Source organism: Ostreococcus lucimarinus, chromosome 8 (assembly GCF_000092065.1).
Source record: "Ostreococcus lucimarinus CCE9901 chromosome 8, complete sequence".
In the NCBI taxonomy this organism is placed as follows: Eukaryota; Viridiplantae; Chlorophyta; class Mamiellophyceae; order Mamiellales; family Bathycoccaceae; genus Ostreococcus; species Ostreococcus sp. 'lucimarinus'.
The window spans coordinates 615,626-638,808 of NC_009362.1; the positions used below are offsets into that span (position 1 = coordinate 615,626).

Consider the following 23,183-nt stretch of genomic DNA (forward strand, 5'->3'; position numbering starts at 1 on the left):
TGAGTATTCTTAGTATCCGCCTTTGGAATTTTTGTGATTCATGAAACGACGTGTATAACCATGACTAAAGGATCTTATGTGCGATCATTAACAACGTGTGCCAGCGCGATACGGGGGTGGCGTGCGATACGCGCGCGGCGCTCACTTGGCGACGAGCGCCTGCATTTGTTCGATGCGAGATCGAACGACGGCGAGTTGCTCTTGCAACTCGCTCAACTCCTTCTGCGCTTTTTCTACGACCGCCGCGGGGGCTTTGTCGACGAACGCGGGCGAGTTGACGCGATCAGCCAGCCCATCGATTTCCTTTTGCATCTTTGTCTCTTGCTTCGTGAGGCGGGCGATTTCTTTAACCGGATCCGCGAGACCCGCGAGCGGCAAGTACACCTCCAGGCTTTCGTTGACGATGATTTGAACGAAATTCTCCGGCGCGCTCGCGACTTCGGTGGGTGGCGCGCTCGCGACGGACGTTTGCTCGGCGTCTAAACGCGCGAGCGTGGCGATAAGATTCAACTCGGCGCTGTACGCCGCGTTCGCTTCGGCATCCGTCGCTACGATGACGGCGGGAATACGCTTCGCCGGCTCCACCGAGTACTCGGCGCGCGCGTTGCGAATACGCGTGACGATCGATTGTAAGTTTTCAAACGTCGACACTGCGGATTTGTCCACGTAAGCTTCAAGCGCGGGCCAGTCTTGGCCTATCAACGCCTCGCCGCGATGCGGAAGCGCTTGCCAAACTTCCTCCGTCACGTACGGCACGAATGGGTGGAGCAATCGAAGCGTTTGATCCAAAACGTACAGCGTCACCGCTTTGGTGACTCGCGCGGCGTCGGCATCGTCTCCGTACGTGCGACTTTTAGCGCCTTCAATGAACCAATCGGCAAAGGAGTCGTAGAAGAACGTGTACGTCGATCTACCAGCCTCACCAAAGTCGTACTTGTCTTGCGCGGCGGTGACGTGATCCACCGTCGCGTTCAATTTGCTCACGATCCAACGCTCGGCGAGCGGAAGCTCGGCAATTGACGCTTCATCGGCGCAAAGCGCAGCACCTTCGTCGACGAGCGCCATGCGCTCATCGTCTGTCATGTCCTCCATACTATACAGCACAAACTTACCGGCGTTCCAAATCTTGTTGGTGAAGTTTCTGTTCGACGCCAAACGTTCGAGGTTCAAGTTCAAGTCTTGACCGGGCGTGGTGCCGGTGGCGAGCGTGAATCGTAAAGCGTCGCAGCCTTGCTCAGCGATGACGCCTAACGGATCCACGACGTTACCAAGCGATTTGCTCATTTTGCGACCTTGCGAATCGCGGACGAGGCCGTGGAGAAAGACAGTGTGGAAGGGTAATTTCCCCGTCATCCCGTACGACATCATGATCATACGCGCCACCCAAAAGAATAAAATATCGTGCCCAGTCTCAAGCACGCTCGCCGGAAAGAAATTTTTCATGTCAGGAGCTTCTTCGTTGGGCCACCCACACGTGCTGAACGGCCACAGACCAGAAGAAAACCAAGTGTCGAGCACGTCTTCTTCACGGTACAACACGACGTTTTCGCCGTATTGCGCCTTCGCTTTTTCTGCGGCGTCGGCGTCATTTCGCGCCACTACGTATCGCTTATTCGTGCCTTTACCTTCCCCCTCTCTCGCACGCGCGAGATCTTCTTCAGAATCGTGCACGTACCACACTGGGATTTGATGACCCCACCACAGCTGTCTCGAGATGCACCAATCTCGGATATCCGTCAACCAAGACTTGTAAATTTTCTCAAAACGCTGCGGGATGATGGTGAGTTCGCCAGTCTCCACAGCCTTCAGCGAGGGCTCCGCCATGGTTTCCATCTTACAGAACCATTGCTCAGAAACAATTGGTTCGATGATTTCGCCACCCCGCTGCGAGCGAGGCACGCGGTTCGTATACGGCTCCGCCTTGATTGCTAAACCTTCCGCCTCCATATCCGCCCAGAGTTGCTTTCGGCAATCCGCGCGATCGATGCCGGCATACTTGCCGCAGTTAGAGTTCATGGAACCATCTTTGTTCATAATATTGATCAAATCCAAGCCCACACGCTTGCCGATTTCGTAATCATTCGGGTCGTGTCCCGGCGTGATCTTCAACGCCCCCGTGCCGAATTCCATGTCCACGTACGAGTCGCCGATGATGGGCACGGTGCGACCGTTGGTGAAGGGCACGACGCATCTCTTCCCGATCATGTGCTTGAAGCGATCGTCTTCTGGGTTGACCGCGACTGCAGTGTCACCAAGAATCGTTTCCGGACGCGTCGTTGCCACCGGAAGGTAGTCGTCCGCGCCGCCGCCCTCGACCGGGTACTTGAAAAAGTACAACGTCCCCGGCTCTTCGGTGTACTCGACCTCCAAGTCACTCACCGCGGTTTGCAACTTCGGCGCCCAGTTCACCATGTAGGTTCCTTTATAAATGAGACCGCGATCGTGCAGCGTGATGAATGCCTCGAGCACGCTCTCAGATAACCCCTCGTCGAGCGTAAATCTCTCGCGAGACCAATCGCAAGACGCCCCCAACCTCTTAATCTGCTGCTGAATCCGTCCCCCATACTCGGCCTTCCACTCCCACACTCGCTCCACGAACTCATCGCGCGTCATATCCGTTCGTTTCACTCCCTCGCTCTCTAACTTTCTCTCCACGACCAATTGCGTGGCGATGCCCGCGTGGTCCGTCCCCGGCAGCCACAGCGTCTTGCGACCACGCATTCGCGCGCTTCGAGTCATCACGTCCTGCAGCGTCACGAACATCGCGTGTCCCATGTGCAGCGCTCCCGTGACATTCGGTGGCGGCATCGGGATCACGAACGGCGGTCCCGTGGCCGTCTCATCGTTCGGGGCAAAGTATCCGCGCGACTCCCACCACTCGTACAGGTTTTCCTCCACGTTTTGGTGCTCAAAGTTCTTCGGCAGGTCTCCGTGTCGTTTTCCGGGCTTGGGCATAGTTTTCATCGTCGCGCACGACGGATACGACGTCGTCGCGCGCGTTCGCACCGCGATTCGCGCCCCGCACGTCCGCGCAGACGGTATCGTCGGCGCATTTCTGTCCGTCACTGGGGTGGCCAGTGCGAGCTTTCTATTCGACGCCGCGCTCGCGAGCACGCGTCCGTACGCGTGAGGACACGCGCGTGGGTGCCTTGCGAGCGTGACGCGCGCGAGCGTGCGAAGGCCGCTCGCCATGACGACGAGGACGCGCGCCGGTGTGTGGGGGACGCCGACGCGGGCGGGACTGAGGTTTTCGGAGCGTTCGGCGAGCGTCTGATGAAATGTCGGTGAATGAATCATCGCAAAGGGTAAAAGTACTCGGTGACTCTTTTAATCGTCGTCTTCGTATTCGTACGCCGCTTCGGTCCACGCCGACGGGACGGATTCGATGTCGACGGCGCCGACGGCGTCGACTGGGTCGTCGGAAGACTGAATCGAGGTCTTCTCTTCGGCGGTGAGCGGCGGTTGGCCGTATCGCTTGCGAAGCGCGTCCGTGGCCGAGATCAATGCTGATACCTGTTCGCCGTCGAACTCGTCGTCGCCGTCGAACGGGAGCAAGACGTGATCGATCGAGTGCAAAATGGCCCCGCACGCGCGAATATCCGCTTCGACGATTCGCGCGTCGGACCCGAGTCCTGAGATTACCACACCGTTCGCCTTCTGTTCGACCACGTACAGCGGCATGACGTTGTTGAGATAATCTTCGAGAAAGCGATCGTCGCCACGAAGTTGTTCGAGCTGTGACATCGTGTACGTGGCGTTTGGCACGGCGTGGTACGCCAAAAGGTAGGCTCTCATCAATCGCGTGGAGCCAAACGCGTCCACGAGATCGCGCCGCGCAGCTTCCCAATCTTCCCAAGCTCGCAGCTTCTCGATCGCATCGTTCGTCGGACAGAACAAGGTGAAAACTCTCGTGGGGTCTTGCAGCTTGTCCTTGATTCTCGGCAGCGTGTCTATGACTTGTTTCAATTCCGACAGTTCAGGTCGACGCGCGATTTGATCGTACGCGACGACGCAGTGACCATCTTCACGCAACACGGGCGCAACCTCTGTCGCGTCGTTACTGTCGTAACTTTCGAGTAACTTTCGACCGATACCAACGCGATCGGCGGCGCGAGGTCCGATCCCACGTCCAGAGATTCGGCGTCCACCGACGGCGCGTCCTCGGTACCGCGCGTCGACGCGCAGCGCCAGGAGAGAAAACAAAGCGACGAGGAAGCCGCGCAGATGAGACGCGCGCGTCATGAGTGCGTGAGAGTGCGTGAGAGTGCGTGAGAGTGCGAAAACGTCACTTTCGTGTGGTTCGATCGTTGTCACGAACGTCGTCGCGCGCGCGAGTGTGGTCCCCAGCGAGTTCCTCGTTCTCGTTCTCGTTCTCGGTCTCTGTCTCGGCGCGATGATGGTTGGTTGGCAGCGCAAAAGAATTTATTGAACAAAAGTGATCCTAAGAATCGCTTGATGACGTGTTGCGAAGAAGGAGAAGTCGTTAAATACTTGTATACAGCAGCAGCAGCGGCAGCTCATGATCACGAGAACGAAGTGAACAACGTTCCGTCATCCGGACCGCCAAACTCGCTCGAATTCATCAACACGTAGTCGAGAGCATCCATATCGTCGCCGTTACCGGTGCTCATCGATCGATCAGACAACGTACTTGGGTACGTGCCTTCGTCGTAGTTTACCTGCGTCGCCGCTCGCAACGCGTTCGAGTCCACCACACACTCGAGCTGATTGAGATTTTTTGTGAAACTGTCCGTGTAGTTGAGTCGCAATCCAAGCGGGAGTTCCCGCATGTCAGGCATGCTCAACGCGCGATTCATAGTATTGCCGTGGAAGAACTGTAACTCGTCTGGTGACGTGCCCAGCATTTGGTCGAAAGCGCGTTGGTACGCGACCGCGGTCGCTCCCGTCTGCTTCTTCGCGGCCGCGGCGGGCGCGCGCTTGAGCTTTGCGCTCTTCGTTTTCAACTTTGACGCCGCGTTCATCGACGTTTCGCGCACCTTACGCGTCTCTGTCTCGGCTAGTAGCATCGCTTGACGTGCGTTCATCGCATCCAGACTCATCGGTGGCGTCGGCGAACGCAACTGCGCCTCACCGTACGCCACGGCGTCGAGCACGTTCATGCCGCGGCAAAACGGCTTCGTAAAGTTGTGCACATTCGTCGCGCTCGACGATCGCTTCAGCGTCTCTAAAACCTCGGGGTCGTCCTTCTCCTTGATCATCTTCCGAACCGTATGCTGCCACAAATTGGCCGTATTCTGCTTCACGAGCGGATATCGAATCACGTCCACCACCCCCATCGAAATCGCCTGGACGATAAACTCCCGCTCCGCCGCGTCGCTATCATCCGTCTGCAACACAACGATCGCCACCTTCTTCGCCACGATCGGAAACATCCGCGCGCACCTCGAGTGCGGATTTTCCAGGCACGATCGCAGCATCTTCGCCTCCACCAGCATCACGTCTCGTCTCGGCGCCGGCTCTCGCGTCAGCGACTGCGCCGCCTCCTCCATCCCTCGCATCGTCGTCACCCTATACGACGCCCCCTCGAGCATCTTCACCGCCGCTTCCAGATGCGCGCCCGCTTCGCTCACCACCACCACCTGTTCGTTCGTTCGCGCGTCGTTCGCGCGTCGTCAGTCATCGCGGCTCGCGTTCGAATCGTTTCGATTCGATTAATCTTTCGGATAGCGTCCGCGTCGTCGCGCGTCTCGCCTCGCGCGCGCGCGGCGTCGCACCTCGAGCCCGCTCGGGAACCCCGGGCGCGTGTGTCGAAGGTAATCCATCGCCGACGCCGAGTTTCCCCGGTTTCGAGCGCTCGCGGACGGCATCGCGCGCGTCGCGTCGCGCCGCGTCGCGCTCTCGCGCGCGTCGCGCCGCGCGCGCGCGCCGTCGCGGTTTTTTATCGTCTCCATCGCCGCATTCAGGGCGCTCGGTGCCCCATCGAGGACGATGCAAACATCGGACATACGGGTATGCGTTATGTGTGAGACGGAATCTTCGATCGAGACGTGCCGACAGACGTGCCGACAGACGGTTGCGGCGTTCGGCGACGCGTTCGGCGTCGACGCGACGCGGTCGACGCGGCGTCGCGCATGGACCGCCGACGGGAGCGTCGATCGATCGACCGCGCGTCGTCGCGCGATCGCGAGGCGCTCGAACTGAAGCGCAAGCTCGAGGCGTCGGCGGCGAATTTGGCGCGACTCGTCCGACGCAAGGAGGCGCTCGCGCGCGCGGTCGCGACGCCGTCGACGCCGGACGCGGGCGGGGTCTCGAGCGCGTCGATGACGAATGACGAGACGCGCGAGGTGACGCCGGACGACGAGGACGTGGACGCGGTCGAGCGAGGGGAGGGATTTCTGTCCAAGACGATGCAAAAGTTTTTGCAGAGGCAGTGCGTGCCGGCGGCGAAGAAGATGGCGATTTCGCCGGCGAAGGCGGCGAAGGCGGCGAAGGCGGCGAAGGCGAAGGCTGGACGAGGACGATTGCCCGTCCGGGAGTACGCGCCGAAAGTGGCGACGATGGCGAAGAGACTCGGGGATGAGGTCGGGAAGAAGTCGGCGGCGAGGGAGAAGAAGCGCAAGCTGAACGACGAGCAACTCGCGGAGTGCTACACCGTCATGCACGCGGCGGTCGATGCGGGTGATCTCGAGCGATGCGAAGAGTTGCGCAAATACTTCGTGAGACACGAGGGAAAGTTCTCCAACCCGTACAAATGGGATCACGAGCTCGTCGCGTGCTGCTCGCGAGACGGACGCCGACCGATCGCAACGCTCGCGTGGGCCTTCAGCAAAGGCGCGCGACGCGACGCCAAAGCCGCATTTTTCGCGTGCGAACGCGTCGATCACGAGTTACGTCGAGATGAAGACGGCAACTACACCGATTCTTTGACCGTTTTACAGTTCTTACACGAGCACGGCGTGCGCATCGATTACGACACCATGTACTGCGCGTGCGAGTTCGGCAATCTCGCCTGCCTCGAGTGGATGCACCAAAACATTCGCGGGCTCAGATTCGCCGATTGGCCCACGTCCAAAAATCCTCAAGGTCAAGACAACGATTTGATGCTCATCGCCGCCAAAAACGGCCACTTACCCGTGCTCCAGTACCTCTACGACAACGACTGCGATTTCACCGACGCCGACGCGCGAGACGCGATCGAACAAGTCATGAACCGCGAACCGTCCTCGCCTTTGGGCTGGCACGCCGTCGTGCGATGGATACAGAACACCGACGAATACAAAGCGTACCGCTCGGTCGACGAAGACGACCCGCTCGCCGCGCGCGCGAACTAGCCGATTAGCCAAACTTCAACGCTCGACGCCTTCGTCGGTTCGCCGCCATATCCACCGTCGCCGCGAAAGATATCTTTGTCGCTCCCATCGCCTCGTCGTCACTCGTCGGCGCGCTCTCGCGCCCGCCCGCTCGCCGGCGCGCGCGCGACGGACGACGACGATGCGCGCGACGGCGTCGACGACGACGCGCGCGCACGGCGCGAGTCATCGTCCGCGTCGTCGCCGCGCGCTCGAGCGCGCGGCGACGACGCGAACGCTCCGAGCGCTCCGCGAGCCCGACGTGAACGACGCGGTGGACGAGATCGCGAGCGACGACGCGAACGACGACGCGAACGAGCGATTGGACGCGTTTCTGCGACGAAAGGGGCGACACGCGTCGTTCAGCGCGACGAAGATTGCGTCGCGGCGCGTGCATCAGGCGCCCGAGGCGCGAGCGGTTCGAGCGTACATGTCGCTGCCGGCGTCGCAGTACAGCACGCTGGACGGAGAGTCGGTCGAACGCGTGAGCGATGATACGTTCAAGGTGGAACTGAGCGAGTTGGCGTTTTTGGGGTTGTCGTTACGGCCGAGATTGAAGGCGAAGGTGCGAGTGCGAGACGACGGGAGCGGGTGCGAGGTGCGCGTGGAGGATATGGAGTTGACGGGGAGCGGAGTAGTGGAATACGCGAGCGATGCGTTTGAGATTGTGAGTGTGAACAACGTCACGTGGTGCGACGTCGAAAGCGAGGCGTTGAGCGCGGAGGAACGCGCGGTGGTGGAGTCGCGGGGCGGGGAGTATAAGGAGTTGACGAGCGAGACGAGCGTGCGGGTGTACATCATCGTACCGGGGTGGTTTCCGTTCACGATCAAGTCCACCGAGCGCACGGGGCGGTTCGTGGTGAACCAGGTCGTCGCGCAGGTGGTGCCGAGATTTTTAAATCAGCTCGCGGAGGATTACGGGACGTGGTCGCGCGGCGACGATTCGCGAACGGCGAGCGCGAAAGGGATGTTTGATTGCGACGTCGACGACTCCGCGCAGGAGTGCGAGGCGGTGTAAGTAAAGGTTGGTGATGATGTAATACGACTAATATCGAGTGCGCGCGATTGTGTCTAAACTTCCTCTTTTCTCATCGCCGCGTGGACGAGGATGTAGGATTCGGCAAGTCGCGTGAAGACTAGCGAGGCGACGTACGTGATGTACCCGAAGACTGCGATAACGGCGGTCGTTGCCCATCTCAAATGCGAGCACTCGAGCTCACCGAGCGCTTCAGTCGGCATCTTACACGCATCATATGTGGAGTACATGATCGCAAAGCCCTTTGAGATTGTGAGCGACATGAACATCGCCATAGCGTTCCGCATATGAGAGGCGTAACCGAGCGAGCGGCCGCGCGGTAAGAAGCTCGCTTGCCTGCAGATGATGGTGGTTAAAATTGCTAAACCTGCACTTCCTACGAATTCGGCGTTGCCCTCGACGCACATGACGACTATGAAGTATATCGCCGCCGCCAACGGACCGAACGAGAGGCTGTACAAGCGCTTGAGCGCCAGCGCGCACTCAGGCGGGACCTGATTCTCCGCCAAGCAAAGAGCGAATCGATCATCCTCCGGCCTGAAGTATGACTCGAACGCATCGAGAAAGTTTGTCATCGCTGAACAACCGCGTGCGTCGACGAGTGAGCGTTTTTATTTTTGTTCGCCGTCGCATCGATATTGTCAAGCCATAGCCCGCGAAGTCTCGTCGTTGGATGGTGCACCATCTAAAATCTCATCTTTCATCATCGTATCGTGGCGTTCGTATCGGGTTGACTAAACAAAGTATCCGTAAGTTCCTGCGTCGTGCCAGCACCGCGCGAGATCGATTTCGACGGATCGAGCGGCGCGTTCGGCCCGATCGTTTCTCGCCATCAACGCGGAGAAGCATTTACGCGCGACGATAAACGCGATTCCGGACGCGGTGACGACGACGATGACGTCTGTGAGCGATGATGCTTCTTTTTGTAGATCGAATTTGCGCCGCGCCATCCGTCTCGTGCAGCGCACAAAGCGATCCCACAAATCTCGACTCAACGGTGCGATGGCTTCGGCGCCTTCTCGCGCGACTCGATAGATTCGCTTCTCGAGCTCACGGTACGCTTCGATCGCTTTCAAACGCAATCGATCGAATGCGTTATCTCGTATGTCGACATCTGATTTCGAGATCACCTCGACCGCGTCGTCGTCCTCCGCGTCGTCGTCCTCCGCGTCGCTCTCCTCGCCGAATTCCGTTTGGGACGACGAATCCTCGGATTCGTCGTCGTCGTCGTCGTCGTCGTCGTTCGCCGACACCGCCTCGTCCTCCCGCACCGCCGCGCGCCGCGCTAGCCGTGCCCGATCAAGCTCCATTCTGACTTGAAACTGCGCGTAATATTCCGCGACCAGGGCAGCGTCCTCCCCCGGGAGCGGCGGAATCGTTCTCGCCGTCTCGGCGTCCGCCGTCTCGGCCATCGCATCCATCGCATCCATCTCCCTCTTCCCGCGCGCGTCCGCGCCCTCGTCCTCATCCATCGTCTCGACGTTGACATCGCCGTCGCCGTCGCCGTCGCCGTCTTCCGCCTCGTCGTCCGCGACCTCGCTCGAGACCTCTCCGTCGTCGTCGTCGCGCCGCGCCGGCGCGCGCACCACGACCCAATCATCATCGTCGTCGTCCTCGCCCTCGACGCCCGCGTCGCGCGTTCGCGCGGCGCCCGAGAGAGACACCTCCGTCGCGACGGCGCGCGCGTCGAGACGCGTCCATCGCGCGCCCGCGCCGCGCGTTTCCATTCGTTTCCGCGCGCGTCGCAGTGGCGCGAGGGAAGCCGAATCGTCATTCCGCGCCGCGCGCGCCGACGATCGTCGCCATGCCCGCGCGCGCGATCCTCCGCGTCGCGCGCGACGCGCTGCGAGCCTCGACGGCGCCGCGCGTCGACGCGCGCGTCGTCGCGCGCGCGACGTACGCCCGGGCGTCGCTCAAGGGCGTGACGCCGCCCGCGCAGACGGCGTCGATGCGCGGCGGCGGCGTGCGCGTCGCGCAGACGAGCTCGAACCTGATCGCCGAACCGTACGCCGGCCCGCCGCGACGACCGACGCTCGCGGAGTGGGCGACGACGAGCAAGGGATGGCGGTACGCGTACGAGGCGGCGACGAGCCGAGCGAAGGACGCGTACGCGCTGTCGAAATGCGCGAAAGAAGTGCGTGGATTCACGCTCGAGGGATTCAAACAGGAGGCGAAACAAATGTATAAGATGATAAACGCGTCGAGCGCGAACGTGGGGCACGGGAAGACGCTGGAACACGAGACGCGACACGCGACGACGGATAAGACGCAGAGCGATTTGAAAAGGGAACGGAAAAGCCGCGAGCGGGGGGGGTGGGCGCGAGTGGATTGGAATTTGGAATCGATCGATGAGTGTCAGGTGGTGCGAGGACGGTTGATCATGGCGAACGCGAACGATAGTAATGGACCGGGGTTCGCGCAGTTGACGACGCGGTTTCGAGGGAAGCAAAGATTCGCGGCGTACGACGCGCGGGGACGATTAGTGGCGGGTGATCCCGATGAGATTTTGGATGTGGAAGACTTCTGGGTGTTCGAACACGGGCTGAAAATTCCCAACGCGCGGTGGCGACTCGCTGGTCGGTTGCACATGCCGACGCCGCGTGCGCCGGTTTGACTTTTGACTTTGACTTTGTGATGCGACTACACGCGTTGACTACTCTAGATTTAATCGATAGCGAGATAATAAGTGCGGGATGCTCGCGATTTCCGCGCCGTACTTTCCCGGGTTCCCGTACAGCTCGAACAACGGCACCGCGAGGAGCTTTAAGTTCTTCGGCACGGCGAAGTAGCACTTCTCCGGCAAGTGCGCGACGAACATTCTGTACTCCTCCTTCGGTTTCGTGATGTGCGCGGGCAAGTACGGATACATTTGCGGTTCATACGACGTGCGATACCACGTCGCGACCTGATCACCGATATCGAACTCGTACTGCTCCAACCCGTCGTCGCGTTCGGGTTGCAGCTTGTTTCGCATCTTTCGCGCCAGCCCCTCGACGTCGCCCTCGCCCGCGCGCAACCGTCCCCCCGGCAGCTTAAAACTCGTCGGCGTGATCTGCAACAGCAACACGTGCGGCGTCCTGTGTTGGCTCACCATGCATATCGCCCCCACACTCCGCCGTTTCCCTTCCTTTTCGTATTGCGCGCGCATTCGCAACAGTCGCTCCGCCGCCGTCGCGTCCTTCTCTCCTCGCGCCCGTTTCGTCCCAAACGTATAATTCGACAGCGAGTACACGTCCACCACCCCTCTCGACCCGACGCCGAGCGCATCCATCGCCTCGCCCTCGTCTTCCTCCCCGTCCGCCGCTTCCTCGTCCTTCGTCGCCGCCGCCGCCGCCGCCGCCTCGGCGCGCGCCTCCGCCGCCTCCTTCTCCTTCTCCTCCCGCTCCGCCTCCGCGCGCTCGTGCTCGGCGACGACGTCGATGTCCTCGCGAAGTTCGATCTCGATGTCGTCCGAGTCGCTCTCGTCGTCGCGCGACGCGTCGTCGTCGTCGTCGCCCGCCGACGTCGCCGACGGTGGATCGCTCGCGGGCGCATCTTCGCTCACCGGCGCCGTCGCCGGCGCCTTTCGCGCGCGTCGCGTCGCCGGCATCGCGCGCGTTCGAACCGCCGTCGTTTCGCGCGCGCGCGCGGTCCCGCGCGCGCGCGCGGCGTCGACGTGTGACGATTTGAAGATTGAATCGTTCATTCGAATCGTAATCCGCACTCAGACGCGCGATGGCGCGCGCGACGGCGCGCGCGACGCGCGCGACGGCGTCCCGCGATGTCGCGCCGAGCGCCGAGCGCGCGCGCGCGCGATCGCGGACGCGCGGACGCGCGCGAGGACGCGAAGAGGGAATCGAAGCGGTCGTTGAAATGCGCGGCACGCACGCTTCGCGACGCGTTCGCGGCGTCGCGCGACGCGCGATGCGGCGCGCGGACGACGCGGACGACGCGGACGCGTTTCTCGCGCTCGACGCGCTCGCGTCGAGCGCTTCACGGGACGAGGATGAAGACGCGAAGGGAAAGAAGATGCGCGCGGCGACGGCGGCGAGCGCGTGGGCGTTCGAAGACGACGACGACGGCGCGTTGGATTTCGATGACGACGACGTCAGCGATGGAGAGATGTCCGTGATGTCTCTCACGGCGTGGTTGACGGTGGTTGAACGGTTGAGCACGCTCGGGGCGGTGTCGAGCGGGTTGGCGTCGGTGGCGCTGCGGGAGGCGGCGCTGGGCGCGCTCGCGGGGACGCTGCCGCTGGTGGGAGCGCTGGCGCGGAGAACGAGGGAGCGACGGGTGAGGAAACGGCGAGCGGCGCTGGCGCTGGTGAGGAGAGATGAGATGCTGGCGTTGCGAGCGAAGGCGAGCCGGAACGTGACGATACGGGAGGCGACGGCGCAGGCGGCGCCGCTGGCGGCGGCGGCGGTGCGAAGAGACGTGACGCCCGCGCTCGAGGCGCTCGCGAATCGATTATCGAGCGTGGAACGAGCGCAAGTTGAAGCGGCGAAGACGGCGGCGGCGACAGCGCGAGATAGTGGAGCGGTGGCGGGGATGTTGGCGAGAGACTTGGCCGCCGCGCGCGTGGACGCTCGGGAGGGAATCGCGAGCGTTCGCGACGAGTTTAGATCCACGGCGCAGAGCGCCACGGGGGAGTTGAAGAAGGAGATGACGATGCTGTGGGAACTCGTGGAAAACGTGGAAAAGGACACCGCAGGATTACGCGAACCCATGGAATCGCTTGCTGGGGAGATACGTGACGTCGTCGAGGGAGTCGTGCGAGATTCTGACGCGACGAGCGCGGCGACGGCGACGCTGTCGAGCGAACAACTCGCCGAGCTGCGCACCGCCGTCGCCGATAGCACAAGCGCCAAAGTGCGCGAAGCGGTGGAGCAGTTGTTGGGATCTATCAATGCTGTGACGGCAGAGGATACTATAGTGCAGAGTCTGGCGTCTAAGCTCGATGAAAGTCAGTGGGAGGCGATGATTGGTCGTTTAGACGCCATCGACGCGGGCGTGAACGCGTCCGACCGCGTCGTCGAGGACGACTTGGAAGACTTGCGAGTCGAGATACGCCAAGAAATTTCGCGGGACATTCAGGGCATCGTGGACAGTGTCGCCGATCTGAAAATGGCGCTGGAGACGTCGCAGCGACGAGACGAATCGTCCTCTGGTCGAGGCGCGGGCGGCGCCGAAGCGGCGGCGGCGGTGAAGCAGTGGGCGGAGGACAAGTTGAAAGCTGCCGAGCCCTCGTCCGAGGTGGAGGAACAGATGCAATGGCAGGCGGCCATCGTGTCCGACGAGGCGGCAGAGGAAGAATTGGTGTGGGTCGGTGAAAAGTCGACGCCCACTCGAGATTCACCCAAGAAAAAGGCGATGAATGCCAACGTATCGCGAGAGGAGGCGTTTGCCAACATGCAAGCCTTGTTGAACTCAAAACCACCGCCTCCACCGAGTGAAGACGGGGAAGTTTCTTCTTCTGCTACCATCGATCCCGACGAAGAGGTTTGGGATCCCTTCGTCGGTGCTGCAGACGCAGAAAACGTGGCCAAGTACGAAGCAGAACTGAAGGAGAAGATAGAATCCTCGGATACGCCCAACGAAATCGCGGAGAATTCTGAAAAGGGATTGACGGCTTTGCGCGCGGGGAGAGACGTGGCGCGACGCGCTGGAAACGACGTGGATATGCTCGAAGAAGGCGATGAGCTGTTTGCGGAATCGATTCAATTTTTAGAGCTCGCAGTGAGTGGAGACTCGTCGTCGCGCGCCGTCGGGAATTTAGGAAATGCGCACCTCGCACGAGGGCGCGTCCAAGCCGTGCTCGCCGAGCTCGCTTTACGCGAAGCGGCAAGCGCGCGCGATGCGCGCGTGAATGTCGGTTTGGATGGCACGGCGGAAATGTACTTGGAACTTGCAGAGGAAAATTTGGTCCAAGCAGGTCGATATTTTCGGGCGGCAATAGTCTCAGCAGAGGCGGAATCCGAGGAGATGAAGGTTTCTCCAGACGGCGTCGCGAGCGATACGAGCGGAATCAAAGCTAAAGCCCTCACGGGATGGGGCACCGCGTTGTCGCTCAGGAGCGAGTTGGTGCTCAGTAGTGAAGGCGCGACAATGGATGCTGAATCTCTCGCCGTTGCCGCGGCGGAAAAGTTCAAAGCCGCGGCGGCGATCGATCGCGATTCGCCAAAGATTTACGTCTCTTGGGGAGACGCGTTACGCCTGAGCGCGTCTCTCGGTGAAGTGAACGATGAAGAGGAGCGTTTACAACAAGCGAAAGGGTGTTACGGTGAGGCGTTACGTTTATCGCCAGACTACGCCCTGGCGCTCGAAGCTCTGCGCGATTTCGACCTTTAGGGTCTGTAATTAAAACTCTGAAATTAAAGCGCTCTCAACCGACGATCGTCGGAACGCCCGAAAAGTGATCGGGTTTAATTACCGGCGCACCGACGAGTGGGATGAGCATGTACGACACGAACACATCCGGCCCGTATGTGTCCCAAGCGCGAAGTTCCAAATCCGCAGCCATAAAGGTGATGGTGTTCGCGGTTCCGGCTTGACATTCGACAGCGATGGAGCGAGTGGGGTCCTTGTCGGTGTCGATTCGAACCGTCGCAAGGCATTGATAGTCGAGCCTGTTCAAGTTGTGCTCGAGCGTCACGTTTGAAAACGTCTTTTTGCCGATCGGGAGAGGCTTCGGAAGTTGAATCTCGCCGGCGGCGAGAATGTCATTCGTCAACGACGGGGCGTTTGGCTTGAACGCCGCGTACACGACGCGAATGTCGTTATCGCCCCAACCATGACCGTGGCTATCCGCGCGTCCGACGCGCACTCTGAACGTCCCACCTTTCGTGCTGAGTTTGAACACGTTGCACACAAACGTATCCGGCCAGTTGTTGGGCGTGTAAGTGTTGATCAAAATGACGGGATGCGCTCCAGTCGCCAAGCCTTTTTTGCTGTACGACTGCGTCGCGGGCAGCGTCTTCATCGAACTGCCCGAGTACCATGGTAGACTATGGAGCCTGGTATTGTGGTCGCCCATACCCACTACGATTCCTTGGCCGACGAGCTCGCTCAAGGTGAAGAGATACGCAACGTTCGCGTTTTGTAGCCATGGTTGACTTTTGCTCCTGTCCCACTGAGAGTGGACGTTCAGGCTGCGAGATGCCGCCCTCCACGCGTACCACGACACTTGACGAACGTCTTGTTTGATTTCGGCGCCGTACGCCGTTGCGATGAGGGAAAACTCTCCAACTGGGGCGCCCGGGTCGCCGGGGATCGACATCGTCACCTTGCCACTCCCGGATTTCGAAAGCGGCGCGGTGTACGTGTCCTGCGCCGATTCCGGCGTCACTTTGGTGGCGGTGGCGGGAATAGGATCGCCGCACACAGTATCATCACCGCTCGCATCCGCACCACCGAGAGCTTCTCGGCCGGACGCACACGGCGTGCACACGTGCGAAGAGACGTACTCGTGTGCGCCACACAAAACGGCGTCGCACGTCGTGTCCTCGCCGGTGTAATAGTCGCCGGGGCGATTGGTGGTTCCCGGGGGGCAGGGGACGCACGCGCCGTCCACGACGTGCTGATTCGTTTGGCACGCCGCGTTCTTGTCGAGCTGACACGTCGTATCATCACCCGAGGCGTCGCCGCCCGGAGCGACGGTGAAGCCCGGATCGCACGATACGCACGCGTGATCTTGCACGCGCTGATTGGCGAGGCACTGAATAGCTTTGCACGTTGTCGGCGCGCCGCTGGCGTCGGCGCCGGAGGCGCTGGTCATCCCCGGGTCGCACGGTACACACGCGTGATTCTCGTCGACGCGTTCGTTTGTCGCGCAAAGCGTCGCCGCACACGTCGTGTCGTCGCCGTTCGCGAGAGAGCCCGGCGGCGCCGTCGTTCCCGCAGCGCACGACGCGCACGTATTTTCCGTCACGTATTGATTCGCGATGCACACGACGGGGTCGCATGTGGTATCATCGCCGCTTGCATCGTCTTGAGCGTCGTTCGTCGTCCCAGCTTCGCACGATACGCATTCATTGCCTGAGACTTTTTGGTTGACGCCGCAAAGGATCGCTTCGCACGTGGTGTCCGCGCCGAGCATGTAGTCACCGGCTTCATTCGACTCACCCGGCTCGCACGGCACGCACGCACCGCCAGACACGCGATGGTTTTCTTCGCAGAGCACGATGTCACATGTCGTGTCTTTCCCGCTCGCGTCATCGCCCGCAGCGTTTTCCATGCCAGCGTCGCACGGCACGCACGCGTTGTCTTGAACTCGCATGTGGACGGGACAAAGCACCGGATCGCACGTCGTATCACCACCGCTCACCGGATCGTTATTGGCGTTCACCGTCCCGGGTGGGCACGCCTCGCACGCACCACTGAGAACTTTCATGTTAACGTGGCAGTAGAGGTCATCGCACGAGGTATCGCCTCCGGTCGGGGAATCTCCAGCTTCGTGAGATGCGTCGTCGGGACACTTATGACACACGGCTGACTCCACGGCTTCATTCGTGCCGCACATTTGGACGTCGCAATCCGTGTTGCCTAAAGCGGCGTTATCGCCGGCTTCGTTCGCAGAGCCGTCAAGGCACGCGACGCACGCGTGAGATATGACGTGCTGATTCAACCCGCAAATGATGGGATCGCACTCGGTATCGCTGCCCGAAGCGTCGTCGCCGGCGTCGTTCGTCGTTCCAAGCGGACAACCCACGCATTGGTTGCCTAAGACTCTTTGATTGACGCCGCAGAGGATTGCGGGGCAGGTTGTGTCGGCGCTCGTCGTGATATCGCCAGCGGTTCGATGCGTCCCCGGCGCACAGTCGGTGCAGACGTGATTTTTGATATGCTGATTTTCTTCGCATATACCGTAATCACACGTAGTGTCATCACCCGTTGCGTCATCACCCGCGGCGTTCTCCGAGCCAGCCGGGCAAGGCACGCACGCGTTACCAACCACTCGCATGTGTTCGGTGCAGAGCGTCGGCGTGCACGCAGTGTTGCCACCGGCGGCGTTTGCGCCAGAGGGCGATGTTGAACCGGCCGGACACGCGACGCACAAGTGGTTCTGAACCCGTTCGTTACTTCCGCACATGATCGCTTCACAATAAGTGTTTTGCCCGGAGGCGTCGTCGCCCGCAGCGTTCTCCGTCCCAGCCGCGCAGGCGCGACAGACGTGGTACGAGACTCGTTCGTGTTCGCCACAATACGTCGGGATACACGTCGTGTCTTCCGCCGACGCGATGTCTCCCATCGGTCGAGTTGTTCCCGCTGGACAGTTTCGGCAGATGTTGTTTCTGACGTACTGGTTGGACCCACAAACGATGTCGGTGCACTCAGTGTCGTCGCCGAACGCGTCGTCGCCCGCGGCGTTTTCTTTGCCAGGTTCGCATGGGACGCACACGTGGTTGGAAACTTTTTGATGGATTCCACACAACGTGTGATCGCAGGAACTATCGGCTTCCATACAGCTGTCGCCTTGATCGTTCGTCGTGCCGGGCGGGCACGCCGCGCACTCGTGATTTTTCACGAGTTCGTTCGGACCGCATCGAATGGGAGCGCACTGTGAGTCCGGGCCCGCGGGTTGCGCTCCAGCGTAGTGCGTCGAACCGGGCGGACACGGCGTACACCTGTGTCCTTGCACGAACTCGTTGATCGCGCACACCGGACATTGCGGCGGCTGGTAGTCGGCGCACGCGTTCCCGCACGACCCCCACACGAAAGTGGTCTGACGCCCGTCGTAAATACGATTGAAAAACGTCTCGTGCCCAGGATCGGGTTCGTCGTAATACACATCGAATCGCCGCACGCAATTCCCATCGTTGGTACCGGTGCCCACCAACGCGAGAGGCGCGGGCGAGAACTTTGGACTGCAACGATCCCAGTTGGGATCGCCGCCGCCTCCTTTGCCTTCGTCGCGGCATCCCGAGTCGCTCTGCGCGAATTCAAACTGTTCATCGTACACCAACGTTTCGTTCGCATCGTTCTTGATCGGATACAGCCAGAAGTTCATCTGCACACCCGCGCGCAATCGTACCGTACCGGTGTACGTCCCGCACCTGAGCGGATCTTCGCGCAAGTGGTGCGCCATCCTAAACGCCATCTCGTTATCGTGATCCTTCGTCGTCACCTTCGCCCCGACTCTGTGATGCCACGTCCCTGGATTCATTCGAATCATATCGTGCGGCGAACACGCCGTCAAGAGCGTGATTTTCACATCGCGTCCCGGTCGCCCGGCGCCCTCGCGAGCCTCCGCGCTCGACGGCGCCGCGAAGCCCGCCAACCACGACGACAGCGACGTCGACGACCCGCTCGCGCCGTTGCGGGACGTCGTCAGGCCACCGATGAGCGCGCCGACGGCGACGAGCGTCGCGCCTATCGCGAGCTTCGTCGTCCACGCCTTCGAGCGATGATTCGGCCGGATCATCGCGGGGTGTTGGGCGCCTCCTTCGACGTCGTCGGCGGCGGCGCGCGACGCGCCCGCGAGCAGTGGCGCGCGTTCGGCACCGCGCGATGCCATCCTTAACTTTCTGACTTTTTTTGACGACGAGCGCGGTGTCGTCGCGCGCGCTTCGTTGTGAGGAAGGAAATTCTTTAGTGTTACACCGACAGCCTAAACCCCGTCGCGCCCGGGTGACGCTGAATTGCGACGGCGGTGCTGGTGAGAAAACGCGACTCGTTTGTCGATTATAATTCATCGATTATAAAAAGCCTAACACGATGCGGTCGACAGGATCCATGGCGCGGAGACGACGTTTCGGAGGTACGCCGCCTTTTTCCATGGCGACGTCTCGAAGGCGAGCGGCGGCGCGGAGCGCGAATTTGCCGGCGGATTTGCGGACGAAGGCGGCGGGCCAACCCATGGGAGTGTCAACAGTGATCCACGACCCTCGGCCACCTTCGTCAGAGCCGATGAGGTCGGGCTGCACGGGCGCTCTTTGCGTCGTCCAGGCGTCGACCCACACGTCGCCGGGCGGAAGATAAACGTGCACGTGCGTGGCGCCTTTGTCCAACACGGGGGCGACGAGAATGTCTCGTCCGAGGAGGAATTGCGTGGCGATATTGGCGGCGTTGGTGTCGTATGGGTAGTGAATGATCATCGAACGAGTCATGGGGAGCCCCACGGCTTGGGCCTCTCGCATGAGCTCGACTTTGTACGGCTTGAGCGCGACGTGAATATCCACGCAAAACTTCAAATGTTCCACCAACTCTGGCGTGTTCCATGGCTGTGCGTTGTGATGCGGGCGATTACCTTGGTGTGTGCGAAAAATCGCGTCGGCGAATGCGTTCAGCTCCATCCATCGCATCAGGAGTTCTTCCGAACGATGCTTGAGCGGGTGGGCGGTGTACCCTCCGACGTCGCTGTGCGTCAACGTAAGACCGGACAATCCGCCTGATAATCCGCCGAGCACGGCTGTTTTGATGCCGTCGTACGCGTCCCATGAGACCATTTGATCGCCAAGCCAGAAAAGCGCGGAATGTTTCGGGGACTTCGTACTCGCACTGCGGCTCCAGAAGAAACCTGTGCCCTCGAGACCGGCTCGCCGCATCGCTCGTCGATTCACCTCTGCCCAATCCTCAGGATAACGATTATGCACTTCGATGGGCAACTCCCCTGAGTGCAAAACCGCGTCGAAAGGGAGATATTCACCAAAGTCCGCCATCCAGCCCATCGCGCCCGTCGTTTCCAGCATGTCGACAATGATATCCTCTATCCACGCCACGCACTCGGGATTGGACAAGTCGAGTAAACCGAATGTCACGCCCGGTTCCGAGCCGAGTCTATATACTTCACCCTTGACATCGCGTACCATGTAGTTTTTCTCCTTCGCCTCTCTATAAAGTAATCCTTTGTCGGAATTCGCATCCATCAAGAAGGTATTGACGTATGTCAGAAGGTGCGTGCCGTTTGGTTTGATTTCCTCTCGCAGCGCGTCCCAATCCGTGTAGTGCGTCTCGTCGAGACGCCAATTCCACCACACGCGTTCAATCCCGATAGACGTGTTGCGCACGCCACCCCAGTCTTGGAGCCACAATCCAGCCACTTTCACACCGCCTTCGCCCAATGTTTTGTACACTTGACGTACTTTCTGTGGACCACCCGTCATGCCGAGAATGACGCCGTTCATCGCCCATTCCGGAAGCGACGTCATGCGTCCGGCATAATCAGTGTACGCCCGTAAAACGTCAGGAATGCTAGACCCACCGATTATTTGTCCGGTGATCAATCCACTCGGAGCCGCGGCGCGAATAACGACACTTTCTTCCTCGGTGAAATCAAACTCGCTGTAGGTGTAATTCGTCAGAAACACCGATCGCGCCTTGTGCGTGATGTAATGCGGAATCGCCGTGTATGTCGTGTGCCAGGACCCAGCCGACCCTGGAAAGACGGAATTAAACATGAATGATAAAGGTTGCACTCCGCGACCCATGCCTTGTTCGCCCGTAATCACGGGCACTCGACGCCCGCGATGATTGTACGAAGAAAATTGCTCGCCCAGCCCGTACACGCGCTCGTCTGGGTCCATGGCGTAGACGAAATCAAGCTGATTCAACCCGACCGTTCTTCGACGGCGACCGGCGCGAACGACGCCGGGAACTTCGTCGTCCCAATCGATCGCGAACGCCAATCGATCCTCCCCATCGCACTCTAACGTAAACTCGTACGAAGCTACGAGTTTACTCTGCGCGACGTACGCCTGCCTCTTCACCGTGCGCTCGCGTAAATGTGCGCTCAAATCCCCCAATTTCGTCAACCATCGATCGAGTCTCGCGTCTTCTTTCACGAGTTTTCCTCGCATCACCAGCTTATTCGCCTGTGCGTCGTGCTCAATCTCATCTATCGTCTGTATGCTCGTCTTCAGAATAGCCTTCATGGTAATCTTAAAGTGCCCCGAGATTAACTGATGCACGCGGATCGGTCCATTCGCCACGCGCACGAAAGGTTTCCCCGGCACTGTGCTCCACGCATCCCACGTCTTCTGTCCTTCGCACCCTTCACCTCGTCCTATTCGCATCATGCACCACACCGAATTCCGTTCTCGTCTCTCCGCGCCCCCCGCGTACGACGCTCGCAACGCGCGCGCCTCTCGATCCCACGACACCTTAAACCGCGTCCCCATCTCCCACGTCTCGCTCGCGACATCACTCACGATCGTCCCTTCCGTTCGCACCATGTGATACGCCCTACCGAACGCTGGAACGAGCACCGCGTACGCGAGCAGCACGAACGCGCTGCTAAAAATTGGCAACTTTGGCGCGTACACCGCGACGAATCGCGGCAACGCGCGCTGCACGCGCTTCACGGCGCGTTTCAGCGGCGAGGGCGGAGGCGACCGCGATTTCAGCCCCCCGCGCGCGCGCGTTTCCGACGTCGGCGGCCTTCGCGCGGTCGTTTTCGGTGCCGGAGACACCAAATTACCGGTTAGTTGCGAACGGTCATCCTCCGAGCGTTCGCGCGCGTCACCGCGCGCGCGAGGCTCGGACGGCGACGGGCCCGGCGTCGCGACGCGCGTTCTCGCGCGTTCTCGCGCGCGACCGCGACTCGGCGGCATCGCGCGCGTTCGCGCGCGCGTGTGACGCGCGAGGGGTCGGTCGGGCGGGCGGGCGGGCGGGCGGCGACGGCGCGAGGCGCGGCGAACGCGAAGAACGCGCGACGATGCGCGCGTGACGACGCGACGACGCGCGCGCGCGGCGAGCGCGAAGAATAGTCGTATGCTTCTACGCGCGAGTGAATGAATCACACGGATGTGGACCTACGACGCGACGCGTCTGGAGGCGCGGATGTTGCGCAAACGAGCCGAGCCGAATAAGGCGTCGACGCGAACGACGTCGAACGCGCCTTTGGACTTTAACACTTCGACCGCGCGATCGAAATTTGAGTCGTGACACTCGAGATGCACGCGTTGGATTTTGCCCCAGTCGGTCTCGTCGACGCCGTTCAAGACGTCGAGCTCGGCGCGCTCGACGTCGATCTTTAACAAATCGACCGAATCGAGCCCGTGCGCTTCGATGAGATCAGAGACCGTGACGACGGGTCGTTTCACCACGCGCGCGCCTGACAGCATGTACGCCGCGACGCACCGCACGGCGACGCGCAAAACGAAGCTCGCGATGACGCTCGCGAGACGTCGAAGCGGCGTCGCGTCGTCGTCGTCGTCCGCGACGCGCGCTCTCAACCAACGTCCCGCGCCGACGACGACGTTACTCTCCAACCCATCGTCCCCACCACCGTCGCCCCTCAGCGCGTCCAAGACGTACGCGATCAAATTCTCCGTCGTCTCCGCGTCGTCTCTCGCGTTCTCGCGCGTCGCCCATCCCGCCGCGCGCGGAAACTCGACGAAATCCGCCGCGTCCCGCCTCTCCCCCCCCACGCCGACGTCGTGCGCGTACACCGTCGCCATCCCGCGCCCATCGCGCGCCGCGCCTTTTATCTCCACCCCTCGCACGCCGCACGTCGTCGCCGCGTCCCTCGTCGTCGTCTCGCCTCCCCTGTTTTCCCGCGCGCCGACGTTTTCCACCAACGCCGCGAACGTCCTCGGGATCGGTTCGCACGCGATCACCGCGTCGCTCCTCGCCGCGAACCACAGCGCGCTCAATCCAACGTTCGCGCCGACGTCGATCACGACGCCCGTCCTTTTCGCCCCGTCCGCGATCGCGTCGAACCCGTAACACTCGCGCTCGAAGATTTCATCGTGCATGAATTTCACATCCGCGCGACTGACGTACCTGAGACGCACGCCGCGCCCCACGGCGACGCGATTCCGCGCGTCGTGCGTCCACGCGCTCGCGGGCGTCGCGCGCGCGCGCGCCATCGCGCGAGACGTCGACGTGTCGATCGGTCAACGATTCGATGCGCGCGCACA

General features: G+C 61.1%; 13 protein-coding genes across 13 annotated transcripts; 4 read left to right on the forward strand and 9 right to left on the reverse strand.

The window, feature by feature from the left end:
* Window positions 1-141: 141 nt before the first annotated feature.
* OSTLU_42662 (predicted protein) lies at window positions 142-2,955 on the reverse strand (the record flags this gene model as incomplete). The annotated part of the gene is made up of 2 exons (XM_001419399.1): window positions 142-1,632; window positions 1,672-2,955. 2 exons carry the CDS (start codon window positions 2,953-2,955, stop codon window positions 142-144), a joined length of 2,775 nt encoding a protein of 924 aa, XP_001419436.1.
* Window positions 2,956-3,327: 372 nt separating this feature from the next.
* OSTLU_16574 (predicted protein) lies at window positions 3,328-4,242 on the reverse strand (the record flags this gene model as incomplete). The annotated part of the gene is made up of 1 exon (XM_001419400.1): window positions 3,328-4,242. The coding sequence occupies one exon, from the start codon at window positions 4,240-4,242 to the stop codon at window positions 3,328-3,330; it is 915 nt and encodes a 304-aa protein (XP_001419437.1).
* Window positions 4,243-4,523: 281 nt separating this feature from the next.
* OSTLU_33247 (predicted protein) lies at window positions 4,524-5,783 on the reverse strand (the record flags this gene model as incomplete). The annotated part of the gene is made up of 2 exons (XM_001419401.1): window positions 4,524-5,600; window positions 5,736-5,783. The coding sequence occupies 2 exons, from the start codon at window positions 5,781-5,783 to the stop codon at window positions 4,524-4,526; spliced, it is 1,125 nt and encodes a 374-aa protein (XP_001419438.1).
* A 498-nt stretch (window positions 5,784-6,281) lies between these two features.
* OSTLU_33248 (predicted protein) lies at window positions 6,282-7,292 on the forward strand (the record flags this gene model as incomplete). Its single annotated transcript, XM_001419185.1, has 1 exon — window positions 6,282-7,292. One exon carries the CDS (start codon window positions 6,282-6,284, stop codon window positions 7,290-7,292), a length of 1,011 nt encoding a protein of 336 aa, XP_001419222.1.
* A 448-nt stretch (window positions 7,293-7,740) lies between these two features.
* OSTLU_33249 (predicted protein) lies at window positions 7,741-8,328 on the forward strand (the record flags this gene model as incomplete). Its single annotated transcript, XM_001419186.1, has 1 exon — window positions 7,741-8,328. One exon carries the CDS (start codon window positions 7,741-7,743, stop codon window positions 8,326-8,328), a length of 588 nt encoding a protein of 195 aa, XP_001419223.1.
* Window positions 8,329-8,381: 53 nt separating this feature from the next.
* Window positions 8,382-8,921, reverse strand: OSTLU_93172 (predicted protein; the record flags this gene model as incomplete). The annotated part of the gene is made up of 1 exon (XM_001419402.1): window positions 8,382-8,921. The coding sequence occupies one exon, from the start codon at window positions 8,919-8,921 to the stop codon at window positions 8,382-8,384; it is 540 nt and encodes a 179-aa protein (XP_001419439.1).
* Window positions 8,922-9,080: 159 nt separating this feature from the next.
* On the reverse strand, window positions 9,081-9,818 carry OSTLU_16577 (predicted protein; the record flags this gene model as incomplete). The annotated part of the gene is made up of 1 exon (XM_001419403.1): window positions 9,081-9,818. The coding sequence occupies one exon, from the start codon at window positions 9,816-9,818 to the stop codon at window positions 9,081-9,083; it is 738 nt and encodes a 245-aa protein (XP_001419440.1).
* A 476-nt stretch (window positions 9,819-10,294) lies between these two features.
* OSTLU_33251 (predicted protein) lies at window positions 10,295-10,960 on the forward strand (the record flags this gene model as incomplete). Its single annotated transcript, XM_001419187.1, has 1 exon — window positions 10,295-10,960. One exon carries the CDS (start codon window positions 10,295-10,297, stop codon window positions 10,958-10,960), a length of 666 nt encoding a protein of 221 aa, XP_001419224.1.
* A 39-nt stretch (window positions 10,961-10,999) lies between these two features.
* OSTLU_42647 (predicted protein) lies at window positions 11,000-11,617 on the reverse strand (the record flags this gene model as incomplete). The annotated part of the gene is made up of 1 exon (XM_001419404.1): window positions 11,000-11,617. One exon carries the CDS (start codon window positions 11,615-11,617, stop codon window positions 11,000-11,002), a length of 618 nt encoding a protein of 205 aa, XP_001419441.1.
* A 632-nt stretch (window positions 11,618-12,249) lies between these two features.
* OSTLU_24974 (predicted protein) lies at window positions 12,250-14,673 on the forward strand (the record flags this gene model as incomplete). The annotated part of the gene is made up of 1 exon (XM_001419188.1): window positions 12,250-14,673. One exon carries the CDS (start codon window positions 12,250-12,252, stop codon window positions 14,671-14,673), a length of 2,424 nt encoding a protein of 807 aa, XP_001419225.1.
* OSTLU_33254 (predicted protein) lies at window positions 14,628-18,878 on the reverse strand. The gene has a single exon (XM_001419405.1). It carries the CDS (start codon window positions 18,836-18,838, stop codon window positions 14,708-14,710), a length of 4,131 nt encoding a protein of 1,376 aa, XP_001419442.1. The 5' UTR covers window positions 18,839-18,878; the 3' UTR covers window positions 14,628-14,707.
* Window positions 18,879-19,148: 270 nt separating this feature from the next.
* On the reverse strand, window positions 19,149-20,879 carry OSTLU_956 (predicted protein; the record flags this gene model as incomplete). The annotated part of the gene is made up of 1 exon (XM_001419406.1): window positions 19,149-20,879. A coding segment is annotated over one exon (1,731 nt), but the record flags the coding sequence as incomplete, so codon positions are not given.
* A 1,194-nt stretch (window positions 20,880-22,073) lies between these two features.
* Window positions 22,074-23,057, reverse strand: OSTLU_93174 (predicted protein; the record flags this gene model as incomplete). Its single annotated transcript, XM_001419407.1, has 1 exon — window positions 22,074-23,057. A coding segment is annotated over one exon (984 nt), but the record flags the coding sequence as incomplete, so codon positions are not given.
* Between the last annotated feature and the right edge of the window lie 126 nt (window positions 23,058-23,183).